The 18,456-nt window shown below is 42.0% G+C and overlaps 1 protein-coding gene across 1 annotated transcript in view; it reads right to left on the bottom strand.

Moving 5' to 3' along the window:
• MED13L (mediator complex subunit 13L) overlaps positions 1 to 18,456 on the bottom strand; it is a 155,883-nt gene that overhangs the window by 104,198 nt on the left and 33,229 nt on the right. The window contains exon 2 of the mRNA XM_075830155.1: positions 4,742 to 4,979. Coding sequence (XP_075686270.1) covers positions 4,742 to 4,979 — 238 coding nt within the window. The remainder of the gene's footprint in view (positions 1 to 4,741; positions 4,980 to 18,456) is intronic.

The following is an 18,456-nucleotide window of genomic DNA, read 5'->3' as shown; positions in this document are numbered from 1 at the left end:
AGAAAAGTGCCAATCTGAGAGGTGAAATACCAGTGATACATTTTAAACTGAAATATTTACCAGCAAATTAAAATGTCCTGATTTCACATATTTCCATTTTTTTACTTAAATGTGGATCCCGGCCATCACTCAAAGTTGAAGGCGGCTCACGAGATATAAAAGGTTAGATACCGCTGCCCTAATAGAAAGGGTAGCTCCCCTGACAAGTCAATAATTCAACCTGAACAAGTCACATTTTGCCATATATTTGGCCGGTGTATTTAGCTTCAAGTAAATTTTAATCTTATACCTAGATGAAAACCGTTAACATCCTTTTTCTACGATTTGAGACAAAATGTGATTTAAAAAGTGTGCGGTCCATATCCATTCCATACAGAAGAGATTGCGTAAATTAAGCAAACGTTATTCTATGGAGCTAGTCACACACACACACATTTCTATATGGCTTTATTCCTAACTCGCTGATCTACGCGGTATCCATAACTCCAATTCAGTATCTGAGTTAGGGACACAGGATAGCTCCGCAGCATTCAGCAAACCGTCCTGTTGTGCACGGATGTTACACTTGGATGCAGCGGACAGCCACTGCTGCACTAGGCGGGTCAGGGATCCGCCAATCGGGAGATGGGTGCGGGTACCAGAGATGGGACCCGCATCTATCAGACTTTTATGGCATATCCAAAGGATATGCCATAAATGTGCCATAACACAACGCCTATAACCCCTGAATGACCAGGCCATGAACAATTCTTTTTAATCTACCTTTGTATTCCAACTTTGATTAACGCAGCTGTACGAGGCTTTGTTTTTTGTGGGACGAGTTGTATTGTATTTATGTGCCATTTTTTGGAATGTATGCATTAATTGTAAAATTTTTATACAATCCCACTGCAGTTTTATTTATTTATTTTATGGCAATACATGGAGGAATGTCTATAACACACACCTACAGGGTCCTTGCACACATTGGAGTGTGCATGTGCCCTTTGGCCATATACACAAGCAGTAAAAAATGTCCACCATGAAAATGGCCTTCAAATCTACATGTATAATACCCTTTGCAATACAATCAATCTGTTAAAAATATGAACAATTTGGATAAAATTGGAGGCACATGGAGATCTAGCAAAGGCCCATAACAGTCTAGGAAAGCCGTATTACGGATTTGTACAACACAACCTCCACTTTTGTATACCTTGAGGTGAGAATCAATTTATAGACAAAAGACGAGCAATTTACAGCCAATGCCAAAAAATCATATAATATATATATATATATATATATACACACACACACACACACACATACATATATATACACACATACATATATATAATCATCACTTTATTGTCACAATATCCAATACAAATAGATACGTATTTTTAGGGGATGTTCAAATGAGAAGCATATTCTCCACCTTCTACATACAGGAAGGTTCATTTGTCCTCTAAAATGCATCTGTTTACAGACTCCTCAATTGTAAAATGCTGAGCTGTGATATATAAAACTGACCTATGTGCTACTTTGGGGATAATGAGGGACGGCAACTAGGGATGTAACCCATGTGCCAGCGGAGGAACCAGAACAAGATACGACAGGTCACAGTAGTATTGAAGGGCATGCGTCAGGCCACAGTAGTATTGAAGGGCATGCGTCAGGCCACAGTAGTATTGAAGGGCATGCGTCAGGCCACAGTAGTATTGAAGGGCATGCGTCAGGCCACAGTAGTATTGAAGGGCATGCGACAGGTCACAGTAGTATTGAAGGGCATGCGATAGGCCACAGTACTATTGAAGGGCATGCTTGCATTTAAGGAAGGTTTAATATGACCCCTAGACCATTTAAAAACAACTTTGTACTTAAAATTTCAAAACTGGAGACCTCCACCCTCCAAAGGCATGACCATCAGGTGAAAGACTTGTGTAGTCCAGTATAAGAGCATATAAGTGGGCTATGCTGCCGCTCCACCTCCAAAGAAAACAAGTGAAAACATGGAGGATCATACAGAAACATTCAATATACCTCATCTGTTATTATACAGCGGTACCAGTGTCTCTGCCTTCTTGAGCTCCTAACAAGCAGGGTGTGAAAAAGTAAACCACATGAAAAAGTGATGGGTAGAAAAATCTTTCAATGTACAAATCGGGCATGTGAAAGGAAATTAATCACAGAAAAACAATAATAATTTTCCTCTCTGTCCAACAACTGCATTCACCACACAGACACCACAAATCTGAATATTTTATAACCACTACCAGGGAAAAGGGGAGTCTATATATTATTAAAGGCAGATTGTGGAAGGAGGAATGTCACGAGCACATTCGCAAAGAACAGGTTCCTCATAAATGATTCAAATGGCTGGAAAGGCTTGATGCCAGCGCTTCAATTATATATAATGGGCTGGCGCATTGCAAGAAGCACATGTACATGCAAAGCCACGCTCCATCACGGCTATGTACATACAGAAGATGGTCAGTATGCGCAAAAATAAAAAGTTTTCTAATACAAAACTACTATTTTCTACAGTTCAATAACGGTTTCTCTAAAGTGTGGTAACACGTGAAAATATTTATGCATAAACTATTTTTACACCTGCATTTCTCTGTTGAATGTATTAAGTGAAAAAAAAAATGCAGCAAAACACATTTACGCCAGGTTCCCACGTAGCACAAACACGGTGCAATTTCCGCAACAGAATTTTGTGTGGAAATTCCGAAGAATTTACAGCAGCAGCAGCAAAGCGATTGAATTGACCTGCAAAATTTTAATGCGAAAGTCATTTTATGCAGTATGACGTTTTTAGGTTTTGTTTTTTCAAGCGCTGCTTTCCGCAGCAGAAATTTCGCCCGAAAACGTGTTGCGAGTTCTAGGTCAGATACGCTGTGTAGTTTTACGCAGCGTATCAGACCTGTGGGAACCCAGCCTAAAAGACATTTGTCACCAGACAAACCCCTTAAATAAAGAACATCTATAAAGATGTTTTTTAAAGTTATTCTGTGGGTGCTATTTTGGTTCAAAAATTGCAAGATTTGATTGGCTGAGAGGCAACACGTGGCACTTGTGTGCTGAAAGGTGTCGTGGCTGTGACCACATGAGGTCGCTTGGCCAATCACGCTGGGAGGTGCTGCAATGAACATACCATGCATGCGTTTGTCCAATTCCTACTCGCATCCCATCAACTATACCTTCTCTATTTACCTATATGAGGTCTTGTTTTTTGTGGTACAAGTTTTTTTGTATAAACTTTGGGGTAAATATAAGGGTATGTTCACACGGCGGATTTTCAGGCTTATTTTGGAGCAGAAAAGGCGCGTTTTATGCTCCAAAATACACTTGAAATGAGGCTGAAAACGGTTTTCCATTGATTTCAATGTGATATACACTGTGCTATTGACATGAAGCGTATTTTTACTCTGCCGAATTAAAAAAAACCTCCTAAAAAAAAAAAGGAGCCTCGTAAAAAGAAGTAGCGTTTAACTTTTTGAAGTGGATTTTCCATTGCCACTATGAAAAACACCAGATTCGGGTTTGACCGCAAGACACAGCTTCTATGTATCCCGGATACATAGAAGCTGTATCTCAAAAAGTAAAAACATTTTTTTTTATATAAAAAAAAATATTAAAAAGTGTTTTTTAAAAACAAAAAAAGTTTCAAAGGTTCACATAGACTTTCCAACCACATACGAATGTGATAAAAAGCGGACTGAGTGCCCGTGTTGCATCATTTTTCTGACACTTCTAACCTGGCGATGTTTTAAAGAAGCACTCCGGCTATACTTGGTCAGCCATAAAACTCCGATTTGATACTCTGTTGGTAAGGCAATGTTAGTTTAAAAGGGATGTGCAGCATCTTAGTGAGGGGGGGGGGGGGGGGACATGTGGCTTTGCCATAAACCTTTTTTATTTATTTATTATTTATTTTTAAATAAACGGAGTAGTGATTTTTACATGCGTAAGTTAAAACTTTCAAGCATGACGGACAATTTGGTTGCTGGGGATGGGCAACCAATTACTGAACGCCATCCTTTTCAATGAGTTCTCAGGCAGCACAGCAGTCAGTCTGCGTACAATAACCAGGATGTTTTGTTTATGGCAGAATTGCCATTACACTTTGGGCAGAGATGGACAATGAAATGATCCAGAGCTTATTCGCTTTCTGACACAAACCACATTGTTCTAAAAATCTGTGTAGTCGAACATTTAAGATTAAGTTGTTCTCGCATTTAAAAAACATCCTCCTTAACAAGGCTGAACAAACCCCAGGAGCCAGGTAGCAAATGCATCGAAATATTTATTACTGATGCCTAACTTTTTCTATTGGTACGTGTAAAAGTTTTTATTGCCTGGCTACTAGAAACGTCATGTTGGCTCCTGTAGTGTTGTAACTGGTTCCCAAACTCCAGCTGTTCACATCTGCGTCAGAGGCTCCAAACAAAGACTCCATCAAACTTTATGTGAAAAAAAGCGCTGCATGTAGCGCTATTTTTACCGTAAAAGCAACGGCCACTCCGCTGGAACCCATTGTAAGTCCGTCACCAGTGGCATCCGCTATCCCAATGCATGCATGAGCATAGACTAAAACGTTAAAATTCACTAAATAATAATCACTTATTTTCATAAGGCAATCATGCTTGTTTCAAGCTCATACCATATAGTACCTCATCTCTGTAAAGCCAATATACATTCAAAACAAGAAACAAAATGACGACCATACCAAAACCAAATAGAAATATGTACTCACTGGTGAGCTCATGGTGTATAACGTCAGCAAGATTCGGTTCATCTCCCCACCAGAAAACCCAGAGCTCTTTGCAGTCAGGCATGACCTCACGTCTCCATACACACAACAGGTTGGCCTGCAAGCAACGGATGAAGCTTAAAAGAATAGGGTCGTCTTGGGCTGGAGCAGAGATGATTGGACTGCAGTCGCCATGGCCTTGGAATTTGTAGCGACGCCATTTGATGCCAGTCAATTCAGCCTGGAAAGAAAAAAGGAACATAATTAAGATACTAGCAGAAAGCCAGGCGGAAAACACAAGTAAATTAAACACCCTGCGACGGAGACTACACACAAGTCTTTTCCAACACAGCTCCATAATTCTGCGAGACAGGGATAACCTACACAGACAGCAAATTCTGCAGCCAAGACTTTACTATAAGGAAAGTGTAGTACATCATCTATACAGATAAAACAATGGGCGTCATAACAGCAATAGAAAAGCCACAATGCGAATGGAAACGCTTATTCGTGTCCTGATCTACACAGGTCTCTTGATCTGTTGACTAAGAGGTTCAGTAAGGCATAAGATGAGAATGCCAGATCACATGGGTCACTGTCCCCCCGGACCACAGTGAATTAGGCCTGGCATAACCCAGAATGGGAAAGTAAAACACAGAAACGTCATTGCTAAACTAGAAGAATACTGTTCCTTTCATGTTTTACTTCCGTCCCCACCTCTCCCAATGCCAGTTAAATTATATCTAAAGCTTCTGAAGGGCGGAGATAGAGGGAAAAAAATGATACATTTAACACACATTTGTTTTTGCACTATCCATAGCGGTGCCCATATATTATATATTCAGTGTGTGCTGCATAAGAAATGTTCCAACCACGTGTCAAAATATTTTATGCAAACCCTATTTCACCACACAGAATCTCTCTACAGCGGTAAACCTACTCCTAAGATGTCGTCGTAACATACTGCGGCGTGATCCTGCCAGGACTCAATCTATTCCACACATAGTATGCCACGACCAGTGCCCACAGATTATTTAGTACCAGGCATAGGTTTATAATGCTCTCACAGCGCTCTTCAGAGTCTAAACCTAAATAATAGTCTCTTGACTGGGTGGGGGGAGAGTTTGGTGAGAAAATGCTGAAATTATTTTAAAGCGTACAGAATAACAGTCACGTGTGCATACATGAGAAATAACACTATAACGGACCTTTGACTTGAAACATGCATTTTTCTTTTCTGTAGTTTTCCCCCTTTTTAGGCTCTATTTGTATTTGTCCGTTTTCTGCTCAGCTCCAAAGGTGGAGGAGACTAGCTGCTTATCATGTCTGCCATAAAAAGCACACACACAGAAGAGGAGAATCCTGCTCCCCTATCTCTATCGATTACAAATATAGAAGCAGCAGCATAGAGAACATTATTCAGCAGTACTAAGCAGTGTAGCTGAGAATCCAGCACTGGGGTGAGTTACTAGTAGCTGCAGCAGTGTGTGTTTCTCTCTTTGGTCTCCCTAATTCTCTTAACACTCCCCTCTCCATAGACTTCTATGGAAAGCAACTGTATTTGCTAAATGGGGAAGGGGATAGTGGGGGAAAAGGGTGTGGTCTGCCAAAGTGTCTTATCGAAATATTAAAAAATAAACTTAATGATTTTATTAAAATAAATATTTTTATAAAATCCCTATAGTATAACTGGACATGTGTGAGTGACCATCACTCTCACACCTCCAGACTGGACAAAATCAGCCAGCAAGATTATTATGACACTCAATTAATGTATCAGGAACGACAGGCAGGCAATTGGTACAAATTTGTCAGTTCCAAAGCACCATCAGTGGTGTGTAAGTTATGAATTATGGCTTGCACTGAGCTGGCAGACGTGGAGGTCTACATCGGCGCCCCACAGTAGGGCAGAGGTGCAGGCCGCCAGCGTCTGCCTAACTTAGGCAATATAGGCTATTAGGCCACGACTTATTGTGTTATGAAGCTGTGTATCATAATGTCCTCACAAAAGGCATGCAACAGTGCAAAATATCCTAAACATCGCTCTTGGCCAGGTGATGTATACTCAACACACACATCGCTCATTACAGTCGGTGTGTTTTCTGATGTGGTGCGGCTCAGCTGATTGGGTAGGAGAATGTATAAGCACTGCCTATTAAATAATACTGTAGAGCATTTTACTAAACAGCAGCAGACGCGGGTTTTGCTAGCATTCCGGCTCCCCCCTCCCCCTAGAAGAAGCCGGAATGCCGGTGAAACGCTCATCGGGTGCCTTTTAGTAAAATGCTCTACAGTATAATTTATTAGGCAGCGATTATAGTGTGTCCTACCCAGTGAGTTCCGGACTTGCTATCCCATACACGGTACGAACTGGAACTGGAACTGGCTAACGCTACATCCGAAAACACTGCATAGCTCTCCGTATGTATGAGTAAGTGTGCGGTCACAGCAACAAGCCGTACCGCATCAAACACACCGCCTGTAATGAGTGGTGTGTGTTTGCAACATAACCTAAACATCGCTCTTGGCCTGGCGATGTACACTCACTGTTGCATGCCCTCTAGAAGGACATTATGATACACGATACCCCGTGGCCTAATAGCCTATGTTAGGCAGACGCATTTCCCAACAGTGAGAAAAACACAGCAAAATCCACACCATTTTCTGCAGGAACTGGTGTGATTTTTCCGCAGCAGAAATCCTGCTAGTTATGTGTGGACAAGCCATTGGATTGCAAACTTGCCATTTAATATTCTTTGGTTTCAACAGAAGGGGAAAATAGACAATCAAGTGTCATCTAATAGACCGGGCACGTGTTCTCTCACACAGAAATGCTTGATAAACTTTAACCATATAAGATTGGAAACGTAAGTCCGGGAGTAGATGAACTAGACAAGTCCACTTATTAATAGAAAATGAGCATGTTTTAGGCATATTGATTTTGGCCTACACCAACTAATCTTTACTCGATAATCTGGAATGTTCGATAATATAGCAGCTGTTGGATTCGGATAAGGACTGGTTAATATCTTTGATACAAGTGGTCATTGATGCCGCTGGTGAATTTTTGTAGTCATATTAATGTTTACACGATAGATAGGACTATTACTGTACTTTATGGCACGTCAGAAGTGCCTCGCAATATAGTACAAAGTACAGACATCGAAAGCAATTATCAGCCAAAATGTATTAAGCCAATGAGACAAGTAAAGAGCCCTGCAGACTTTACAGTGGATTTACTGTGACAAGATAGGTCAAGAAAAAAAGCCATTCACTTTAATTTACAACTGCACTGTGTGTATTAGGGACTGAGAGGAATGTAGGCTGTGATACAGTTAGGAAATGCATTGGTTCCAGTTTATCGAGCAGTAGGCACAGTGTGCCGCTATAAGGTGGTTTACTGCATTCTCCTCTAGAGGGAAGGTTTCTAGGATAGAAGACCTCCTTAATATAGCAGCCGATAAATATACCACAATTTTCCTCACCGATCTTCAGTGTGTGTGTGTGTGTATATATATATGTATATATATATGTATATATATATATATATATATACACATACACACACATTGCATATAAAAAAAAAAAGTCTACACACTCCTGTTAAAATGCCAGGTTTTTGTCATGTTACAGAATCAGTCCAAGATCAATCATTTCAGAACTTTTTCCACCTTTAATTTCACCTAGAAGGCTTCGTTCACATCTGCGTTGTGACTTCCATTCTAGCGGATCCGTTGAAATTAAAATTTGAAAAAAATGGACAGACTGACAATGCAACTGAAGGTAAAATAGGTTTCTTTTTGACGGTTCAGTTTTTAACAGATCAGTTTTTATCTTTGCATCTTTCTTGCTTTCATTTTTAGTCTGCGCATGTGCAGAAAAAAATTGATCCGTTAAGCGTAATGCATAACTGATCCAAACGGAGGGCATATCAGTTTGTATGAGTCATCCATTGACTGCAATGTTTAAAAAAAAAAAAAATGCTCCTTTCCATCAAGTTTCCATCATTTTTGACGGAAACAATAGTGCAGTAGACTATGGTATTTCTTCTGTCAAAAAAACGGAAACCTGATGGAACGGAGCCTAAGGGCTGGTTCACATCAGCTTTGGCTTTCCGTTTAGGGGTTCCGTCGGGCGAACCCCTCAACGGAAAGTCAAACAGAAACCTTAGCTTCCGTTTGCATGACCATAGATATCAACGGTGACTGAAACATAGCTAACGGTTTTCTTGTGTCACCAATCCGTCAGTTTTCCGTTTTTTTCAACAGAATCAATATCGCAGTCACCATTGAGATAAATGGTGAAGTAAACGGAAGCAAAGGTCTCCGTTTGCCTTTCTGTTGAGGGGTTCCCACGACTGAAACCTCCGACAGAACCCCTCAACGGAAAGCCAACGCTAATGTGAACAGGCCCTAACTACCGTTCTTGTTGTCCTCTGACGGATACGCTTGAATGGAAGCCACAATGCAGACATGAACGCAGCCTAATCTGCACATTTGTATTGAAAAATAAACTGAAATCTTTTAGGGTGGAAAAATAAAAACAAAAATAATGTGGTTGCATAAATATGCACACCCTTAAACTAATACTTTGTTGAATTACTCTGACATTATGACAGCATTTAATCTTTTTGGATAGAAGTCTATCAGCATGGCACATCTTGACTTGCCAATTGTTGGCCACTCTTCTTTGCAAAAGCGCTCCAAATGGGTCAGATTGCGAGGGCATCTCCTGTGTACTGCCCTCTACAGGCCACCCCACAGATTTTCAATGGGATTCAGGGCTGGGCCATTCCAAAACTTTGATCTTTTGGTGAAGCCATTGTTTTGTTGATTTTCAGGTATGCTTTGGGTCGTTGTCGTGCTGAAAAGGTGAAATTCCTCTTCAGCTTTTTAGCAGAGGCCTGCAGGTTTTGTGCAAATATTGACTGATATTTGGAACTGTTCATAATTCCCTCCACCTTGACTAAAGCCCCAGTTCCAGCTGCAGAAAAACAGCCCCAAAGCATAATGCTGCCACCACCATGCTTCACTGTGGGTACAATGTTCTTTTGGTGATGGGCAGTGTTGGCTTTGCGCCAAACATACCTTTTGGCATTATGGCCAAAAAGTTCAACCTTGGTCTCATCAGTCCATAACACGTTTTCCCACATGGTTTTGGCAAACTTGATGTAGGTCTTTGCAAAACATAGCCGGGCTTGGATGTTTTTCTTTGCTAGAAAAGGCTTCCGTCTTGCCAACCTACCCCACAACCCAGAGATAAGAAGAATACGGGAGATTGTTGTCACATGCACTACAGACCCACTACATGACAGAAAGTCCGGCAGCTCCTTTAATTTTGCTGTAGGCCTCTTGGTAGCCTCCCGGACCAATTTTCCTCTGGTCTTTTCCTCAAGTTTGGATGGACGTCCAGTTCATGAAGACGGTCATCAACAACAGTGACATTACCAAGGAGTTCCATGGTAGATCTAATGCCTTGGAAATTCTTTGGTACCCTTCTCCTAACTAATGCCTTTCAACAATCAGATCCCTTTGATTTGTTATAAGCTGTTTACGGACCATGGCTTTTGCTGCCACATGCAAACAATGAAAACGGCAGGAAAATCCTAATAGAACAGCTGAACTTTATATGGGGTTACTCAAAATCACTTTAAATAATGGCAGCTGTGAACACGAGTTTAAATGTGATTGGCGAATTCGGAACACAACCACATCCCCAATTATAAGAGGGTGTTCACACTTATGCAACCACATTACCGTAGTTTTGTTATTTTTATTTTTCCTCTCTAAATGATTTCAGTTTGGTTTTCAATGGAATTGTACAGACTATGGCTCACATTAAAGAGGCTCTGTCACCAGATTATCAAATCCCTATCTCCTATTGGATGTGATGGGCACTGCAATGTAGATAACCGCAACGTTTTTTTATTTTTTTTTTTAAAAACGATAATTTTTGCCCAAGTTATGAGCAATTTTATATTTATGCAAATTAGCTTTTCAATGGACAACTGGGCGTGTTTTCTCGTTTTACCAACTGGGCGTGTATTGTGTTTTTACCAACTGGGCGTTGTGAATAGAAGTGTATGACGCTGACAAATCAGCGTCATGCACTTCTCATCGTTCCCACCCAGCTTCTTTCACTGCAGACACAGCGTGACGTCACCCACAGGTCCTTCAACCTTTTCGTCGGACAAAGAAGATACATCGGCTCCAGGCGTCCAAAAGGTTAATATGCTCGTCTCTAGGGAGTTTGCTATGCTTATCTGCACATGGTGATGCTGCTACAAATTCAACTGTACTCTCTGACGCCTGGAGCGGATGTGTCATCTCTCTTCCGACGCTAAGGTTGAAGAACCTGTGAGTGATGTCACGCTGTGTCTGCAGTGAAAGAAGCTGGCTGGGAATGATGAAGTCACCCACAGGTCCTTCAACCTTGGCGTCGGAAGAGAGAAGACACATCAGCACCGGGCGACAGAGTACAGTGCAGGGTATGTGCAGGTAAGCATAGCAAACTCCCTAGAGACGAGCATATTAACCTTTTGGACGCCTGGAGACGATGTATCTTCTTTGTCCGACGACAATGTTGAAGGACCTGTGGGTGACATCACGCTGTGTCTGCTGTGAAAGAAGCTGGGTGGGAACGATGAGAAGTGTATGATGCTGATTTGTCAGCGTCATACACTTCTATTCACAACGCCCAGTTGGTAAAAACACAATACACGCCCAGTTGTCCATTGAAAAGCTCATTTGCATAAATATAACATTGCTCATAACTTGGGCAAAAATTATCGTTTAAAAAAACAAAACAAAAAAACAACTTTGCCGTTATCTACATTGCAGCGCTGATCACATTCAATAGGAGATGGGGATTTGATAATCTGGTGACAGAGCCTCTTTAAAGGTGGACAAATACTTTTTATATCCACTGTATATATTATATATATTTATATTATGAGCTGATAGAATCTATACGGCTGTATTGCGGATCCACCATATCCATTGGTTTCTATAGATTCTCCATACTCAAATTGTATGCCTGCAACTGATCAGTGTGTTTAGTCATCGTAACGATCCATTAAATTACAAGGACTGGACTGAAACGGTAATCGTTCACATCCATCAACTACAGTATACAACAAAAAAAACGTACACAGATCGTGATTCCGAGAGAGTTAAAGTAGCTTTACTCATTCAGAATATAGATTATATAAAAAATACAGAGCTAAAATAAGGACCAGCTCAAATGTCTCATTATCTGATGCCGATATCTGCACTGAAAAAACGTTCAATTCAAGACAATAACAGATTTTAAAATCCTATATACACATTGAGGAAAAAAATTGCACAGAAAAGGTTCCTTGCGAAAACTTAAATCCAGGAGGTCTCAGGCTCTTAAGAAGTGGCAAGTCGTACCTTTGTGCAGTTCTCTAGGGGGGAGGGGGGGGGGGAGTGCTACAGTGAAATAACAGGCAATCATGTGTATTTAACATACATATTAACAGTCACTGCAATGCTGGACACATCAATGTCATCAAGATGTTGCCTATTTTTAGGTCTCATCTTGGAACATGCATTCTTGCTGGTAAAAACTTTTTGCTAACACAAAATTGTGAAATGGAACAGAATCATGCCATAAGCTCGGAAAGCCCAAGGGAAAAAAGTTAATGGAAAGTAGGTTTGCAAGAATGTTCGTCGGTCTGCCGGAGGCTAAAGAGCCTCTGTGTTTCTTAAAAGGGCCACTAGATCTAAAACAGATGTTGGTTGAGGGGGGAATAATATGTAGCTGTAATGCAACAATATCAAAAGAAATAAAAGTAACAAAACCCTAAGGTCTCATGCACACGGCGGTGCCCGTAATCGCGGCCCGGCGGAGAAAAAAATGCCTCTGCCTCCTATTGAAATCGGGTGATTTCGGCCATTCTTTTGGTACGGATTCCGACACTGTTTCCGCATCAAGATCAGCGGCAAAAAAAACTCTGTGTGAACTGACCCTTAAAGGGGTTTTCGCATCAGGGACATGTATGACATATCCACAGGATATGGCATAAGTGGCAGATAGATGCAGGTCCCACCTCTGGGACCCGCACCCATCTCTAGAACTGGGCCCCCTAAACCCCGTTCTTCCATTATGTGTTCCCGCTGCGACTTTAATTTCCGACCATGTAGGTAGAAAATAGCGCAACTTGCTGACCTACGTTGTTTCTGTAACTTCTATAGAAGCGAATAGCAGTTACAGAAGCAGCGTAGCATGCGAGCTACGCGGTTTACCAAACTGCCATTCACTTCTATGGCCGTTACGAAAACAGCATCGCTCAGCGAGCGACGTTTTTTTCCTAATTTCTGACCATGTAATCAGGAAGTGGCAACGAGACCCGAGAAAGTTAGAATGAGGTTTAGAGGACATTTTAGAGATGGGACCCTAATCTGTCAATGATGGCATATCCTGTGGATATGCCATATATGTCCCTGATGGGAAAAAAAAAACCTTTTAAAAAAGGGATAAATTATGTTTATTTAAACAAAGCACCAAAATTATATTTAAAAAAAACCATGTATATTTAAACTGACTTTTTTTTGTTGTTTTTTTATCTATTGAAGCGTTATTACATACACTTACATAGTATGGCACCAACAGGTGTTCAAAGTGTATAGCAATGTGCACATCTACCTACTGAACGGAGTGCTGGTGGACACACATGCTCAGTGACTATCCCCACAGCCAGGTCTCTGCATAGCGATCTTCTATTCATAGATGACCAGCCATTAGAGAGAACTCTGTCCTGGAGCAGAGCCTCTGCAGAAGAACGGTAGTATAGCAGGATAGCCTGTTAGGATTGCAAAGCTAGATTGGAAAGTAAGAAAGGACTATATGGTCAGCTGACGGTGGAAGGAGGAGGCTTATGTCCACACATGGCGTAATTGCTGCGGATGTAACGGCGGGATTTCTGTGCAGAAATTAACCTGTGGTGTGGATTATTTAAATCCGCAGCATGCCTATTTATTCTGTGGAATGGTTGCACAGTTGTTGCATGTTTTCCCTATCGAGTTCAACGGGGGAAGTAAAATATCTGCAACAAATGGCTAATGCACTTCCGCAGCAAAGATCATTACTAAAAACAAAAACTTTTATAATGCAATACCCACCTCTGCTGGCACTCCCATAGCGATGTATCCAGGCTCCCCGAGCTGGTCTGTATTGAGCCGGCCACCTGGGATGAGGTTTTGTCCCAAGTGACTACTGCAGTGTCACATGGGATTAGAGGTCATCCCAGGATGCCGACTCAGACGATACACTACAGGAGCACCAGGGTAGGAGAGTGTGTTTTATTTTCTTTTTTTCAAGCCCCTCTTCTATCTTCTTCTGAGCAGCGGCAATCTGGCCGATATTCCCTGCGGAATTCTGATAGATTTACCTGCGGAACCTGGGTCAGATTTGTTGCAGTTTTCCCCACCAAATCCGACCCATGTGATCATACACTTGATGTGCTCAGACCCCTTCACCGAGCAGCACCGAGAAGGACACAGGAAAGCAAGACATGATGCCATAGATTTGCATCGTATAGGAAAACAGATACGTCAGAATTCCGTTCAACAGCACAGTCTCCAATTGTAAAGAATATAAGATTCCAAGTAATCTACATGTTACAGAATTTTTCCGCATGTAAATTGACCTGCGGTGGGAATTTTAAAGTCTGCAGCATGTCAATTTATATTGCGTTTCAGTTATTAAGTGCAGATTTTAGTTGCGGTTTTGATGCAGATTTTTCAAATCAAATTCCGCAGCGTCTGCGCTAGCACAGTGGTTACAGTACTGATCCGTCATACTCCGGTTAGCTGGGTTCAAAGGGATACAGTCTATCTCTGCATAAATACTCCTTCACCATAGAGCATAGCCAAGTACGTAAAAATGAGAATGCAGATGATGCAAACTGACAGATAAGCTTATGTCACAAAGAGACAGACTGCTGGCTTCAACCAGACAGCTCAAAATCTGCACTGGCAGAGGTCACCAGGTTAGGTTACGTTATAGGACAAAGTTACTGCAGCTACGAGAGTCCACCGTTCCCTGCATACAAGTATACAGTTTTAATGTCATCTTCAATGGAAGGCAATTCTTTAGAGCTGTGTGCACAGAGCCCGTATGGCAGCCGACAGAGAATTTACTGTTTCTACAGACTCTACATTTCATGGCTTATTCACATGAATGTTTCTGGTCAGCGTGCGGTCTTTAACAATGGACAGCACACTGACCCCTGCAATTCAATAGATCTATTCACACATCCGTTTTTGTTTCTTTTCATGGAGTTTGTGCCCATTGCGAGCAACTTACAGCATGTCCTATTGTTTATGCAAACTAGACTCGCCCATTGAAGTCTGCGGGTACGTGAAAGAAAAAAAACTGATAGCACAGGGATGACATTTGTGTGCGATCCGTTTTTTCACGTATTCGTTTCCACAGGAATGCACACAATAAAAATTTAAAAAAAAAAAAAAAAAAAGAGAAAAAAGTACGACACCAGGAAGTGCTTGCAGAGAAGAAATGCGAGAAAAATGGATGACACGGAAACCACACTAACAACACAGGCATTCATATATGCATGAAAAACGGTCCATTTTTTTGCGGACACAAATTGAGACACGCTGGTGTGAAGGCGGCCTTAGAAAAGATAATAAAAGGACTCTGTGGTGTCATATGGAATGCTCGCGTGTGCCCCCAGGGCAACTAAGTAGGGCAGAAAGGGCTCATGTGAACGCAGTGTGGGGAACCTTAAGGTTATGTTTCCACAGGTCGGATACGCTGCGTTAAAGTACTCATCATATCAGACCTAGAAAACGCAGGGAATTCCAGGCCAAAAAAAAAAAAAACACACACACCAAATTGTGGCACAGACTTTCATCTAGAATCACCGCTGTGGAAAGCAACGGTGGGAAAATACCGCCAATACTTACCTCACTGGGGTTGCCATAGCGGCACTTCTGTTTTCCATGCAGCCCGGCCTCCGACGCTGCAGCCCATGTGACCGTTGCAGCAGTCACGTGGAATGAAACATTTCAGAAGGCCGTGCGGCACAGATAACAGCCAGGAAGGAAAAGAGCCGTCGCTATGACAACGCCAGGGGCTAAGTATAGACTTTTTAAAATCAGATAAAGAAAAGGTTTTGTTTGTTTTTGGGGTTTTTAGATCTTTAGCAGTAAAATCGCTGTTTTTCCGCTGCAGAAAAATCGCTAAATTTGCTTTGTTGCGGATTTTATCTCCTCATTGAATTCAATGAAGAAAACCTGCAACAAAAGTGCAATGATTCTGCAGCATAAATGGACATGCTGCTTACTCATTTTATTTATTTATTTTTTTTAAACGCACCACAGGTCAATTTATGAACATTTTCTTAGCCAATTTTTTCTGCAACGTGTGGATCAGAGTTGTTCAAATCTCATCCACTGTGCGGCTACTGTGAATGCTGCGGACTAACCAAACATAACTCGATTGCGGAAATTCTGCAGCGTTTACACCACGTGGCACCCAGCCTTAGTCTCAATGCACACGATGCGTATTACGTGCGGCAAATCCGCAACGTTAGGGCTTGTCCACACAACGGAATTGCTGCATATTTTTCATCCAGGATTGCGGATGGAAAATACGCAGCAGAATACAGTAGCAGAAAAGCGGGTGAGATTTAGAAATTCACCTGAGGTGCGTGTTTTTCGTACCGCAGCATGCCAATTCCTGCTGAGGAAAGTGGACGGAATTGCTGACTCCACACCATTTTCTGCAGTAAAAAAAACGCAGGAAACTGTGCAGTTTTTCCACAGCGGAATGTCTGCTAGTTTTAACAGAAACGCTGCAGAAATTTTCTGCAGCAATTCCATTACATGTGGACAAGCCCTAATAGAGTACCAGCATAGTCAGATTCCAGGAAATCTTACGTACACGCTGCAGTATTTTTCAGGACGGAAATTAAGATCTGTAGCATGTCAATTTATCTTGCGTTTCCGCTTGCAAATTGTATCTGCCGATTGCTGTGGAAAATCACACCAAAGCCCGCAACATGAAAACGTTTATTACCTGTGAATTTCCTGCGGTTTTGGCGCATATTTTCCGCAGCAGGAAATTCCAGGTGCAGTTTTTCGCCCGGAACTACCGCTGCAGAAAAAGTGCAGCATTTAGCCAGACCTGCTAGCAGGCCAGCCTCCTCAGATGACATCTCATTCCAGGAGACCACTGCAGCCTGTGATTGGCTGCAGCGGCAGTCACATGGGATGAAACGTTATCCCAGGAGGCCAGCCTGGAGGAAGAAACACAGACTTCTGGGGTAACTATAAGGTGTTTTTTTTCTGAGCTGCGGTTTTTGCGGTGGAACTGTTGCAATTCCGCCGCAAAAAAAAACCAACGAATGCTATTTGTTGCAGGTTTTACCTCCCCAGTGAGTTAAATGGGGAGAAACCACAACAAATAAGCAGCGTTTATGCAAATACAACGGACAAATTTCTGTGTGTTTCCACTCTCTATTTACGCAGCGTGTGGATGAGATTTGTTGTCTCTCATCCACTTTGCTGCTACTGTATTATCCACAGTATTTACGCATCGTGTGAACTGACCCTTAGGCTCCCAGATGGGGTGGGGGACTGTTTAATGGGTGACACCCTAAAATAAAGAGCACTGTGAGGTGACTGATGCTTTTTGAGGCAGCACATGCAAGATACTAGTTCACGTGGAAGAACATATTAAGAAAAAAAACTTTGCTCTGCAAACCACAAGCGTTAGGCTATGTTCACACGGAGTCTTTTGCCGAGTTTTTTGACGCGGAAACCGCGTCGCAAAACTCGGCAGAAACGGCCCGAGAACGCCTCCCATTGATTTCAATGGGAGGCGTCGGCGTCTTTTTCCCGCGAGCAGTAAAACTGCCTCGCGGGAAAAAGAAGCGACATGCCCTATCTTCGGGCGCTTCCGCCTCCGACCTCCCATTGACTTCAATGGGAGGCAGGAGAAAGCGTGTTTTCTGCCCGCGGCGCTCAATGGCCGCGGGCGAAAAACGGCGCGATCATTGCTATTCACACGGAGTATTTTGGGGGAGGAATATCTGCCTCAAAATTCCGTTTGGAGCTTTGAGGCAGATATTCCTCCCCCAAAATACTCCGTGTGAACATAGCCTTACAGTAACACGATTATGTGCAGAAAATCCTCATGAGAACTTTTACAAGATTACACATGCTCTTCAGGATCTGATGGGTTTGTGATAGTCCTGGAGAGGTATTTTGATTCTGCACTTCACTACACAGGCTTTGTAAGAACAGAAGGTTAAAAAAAAAAAAAAAGGCAAGCTGTGCGAGTCAGGCTGTGTTTTGATCTCTGCTGCTTCTGTGAATTGGGCTCTTCAAGCCTCAAACCATTGTACTTGAGCTGCAAGATTTAATTTTTTGGGTTACAAAATTCCAGCTATAATTATAGGATATTGGCTTCCATACGGGTCTGTCTCCTAAAGTCTACAGAAATGTGTCCATTCCTGCAGATTATGGCACAAAAAAACTGTTGTAAACTAAAGGCTGGGTTCACACCCAGAACCACGGAAATATCGGAAGCACTGACTACATTGCACGACAGACACCACAGACAGCCAGTGGAACGCAGAGAGCAAGGGAAAGCGAGAGAGAAAGAAAACCCAGCACTCAAAAGGTGATGCTAAAGTGTCATTTTATTGAAAGCGATCCAAAAATTGTCAC

Source organism: Rhinoderma darwinii, chromosome 1 (assembly GCF_050947455.1).
Source record: "Rhinoderma darwinii isolate aRhiDar2 chromosome 1, aRhiDar2.hap1, whole genome shotgun sequence".
In the NCBI taxonomy this organism is placed as follows: Eukaryota; Metazoa; Chordata; class Amphibia; order Anura; family Rhinodermatidae; genus Rhinoderma; species Rhinoderma darwinii.
Note: the sequence above shows the minus strand (reverse complement) of the source record. Positions and strands in the feature narration are given on the sequence as shown.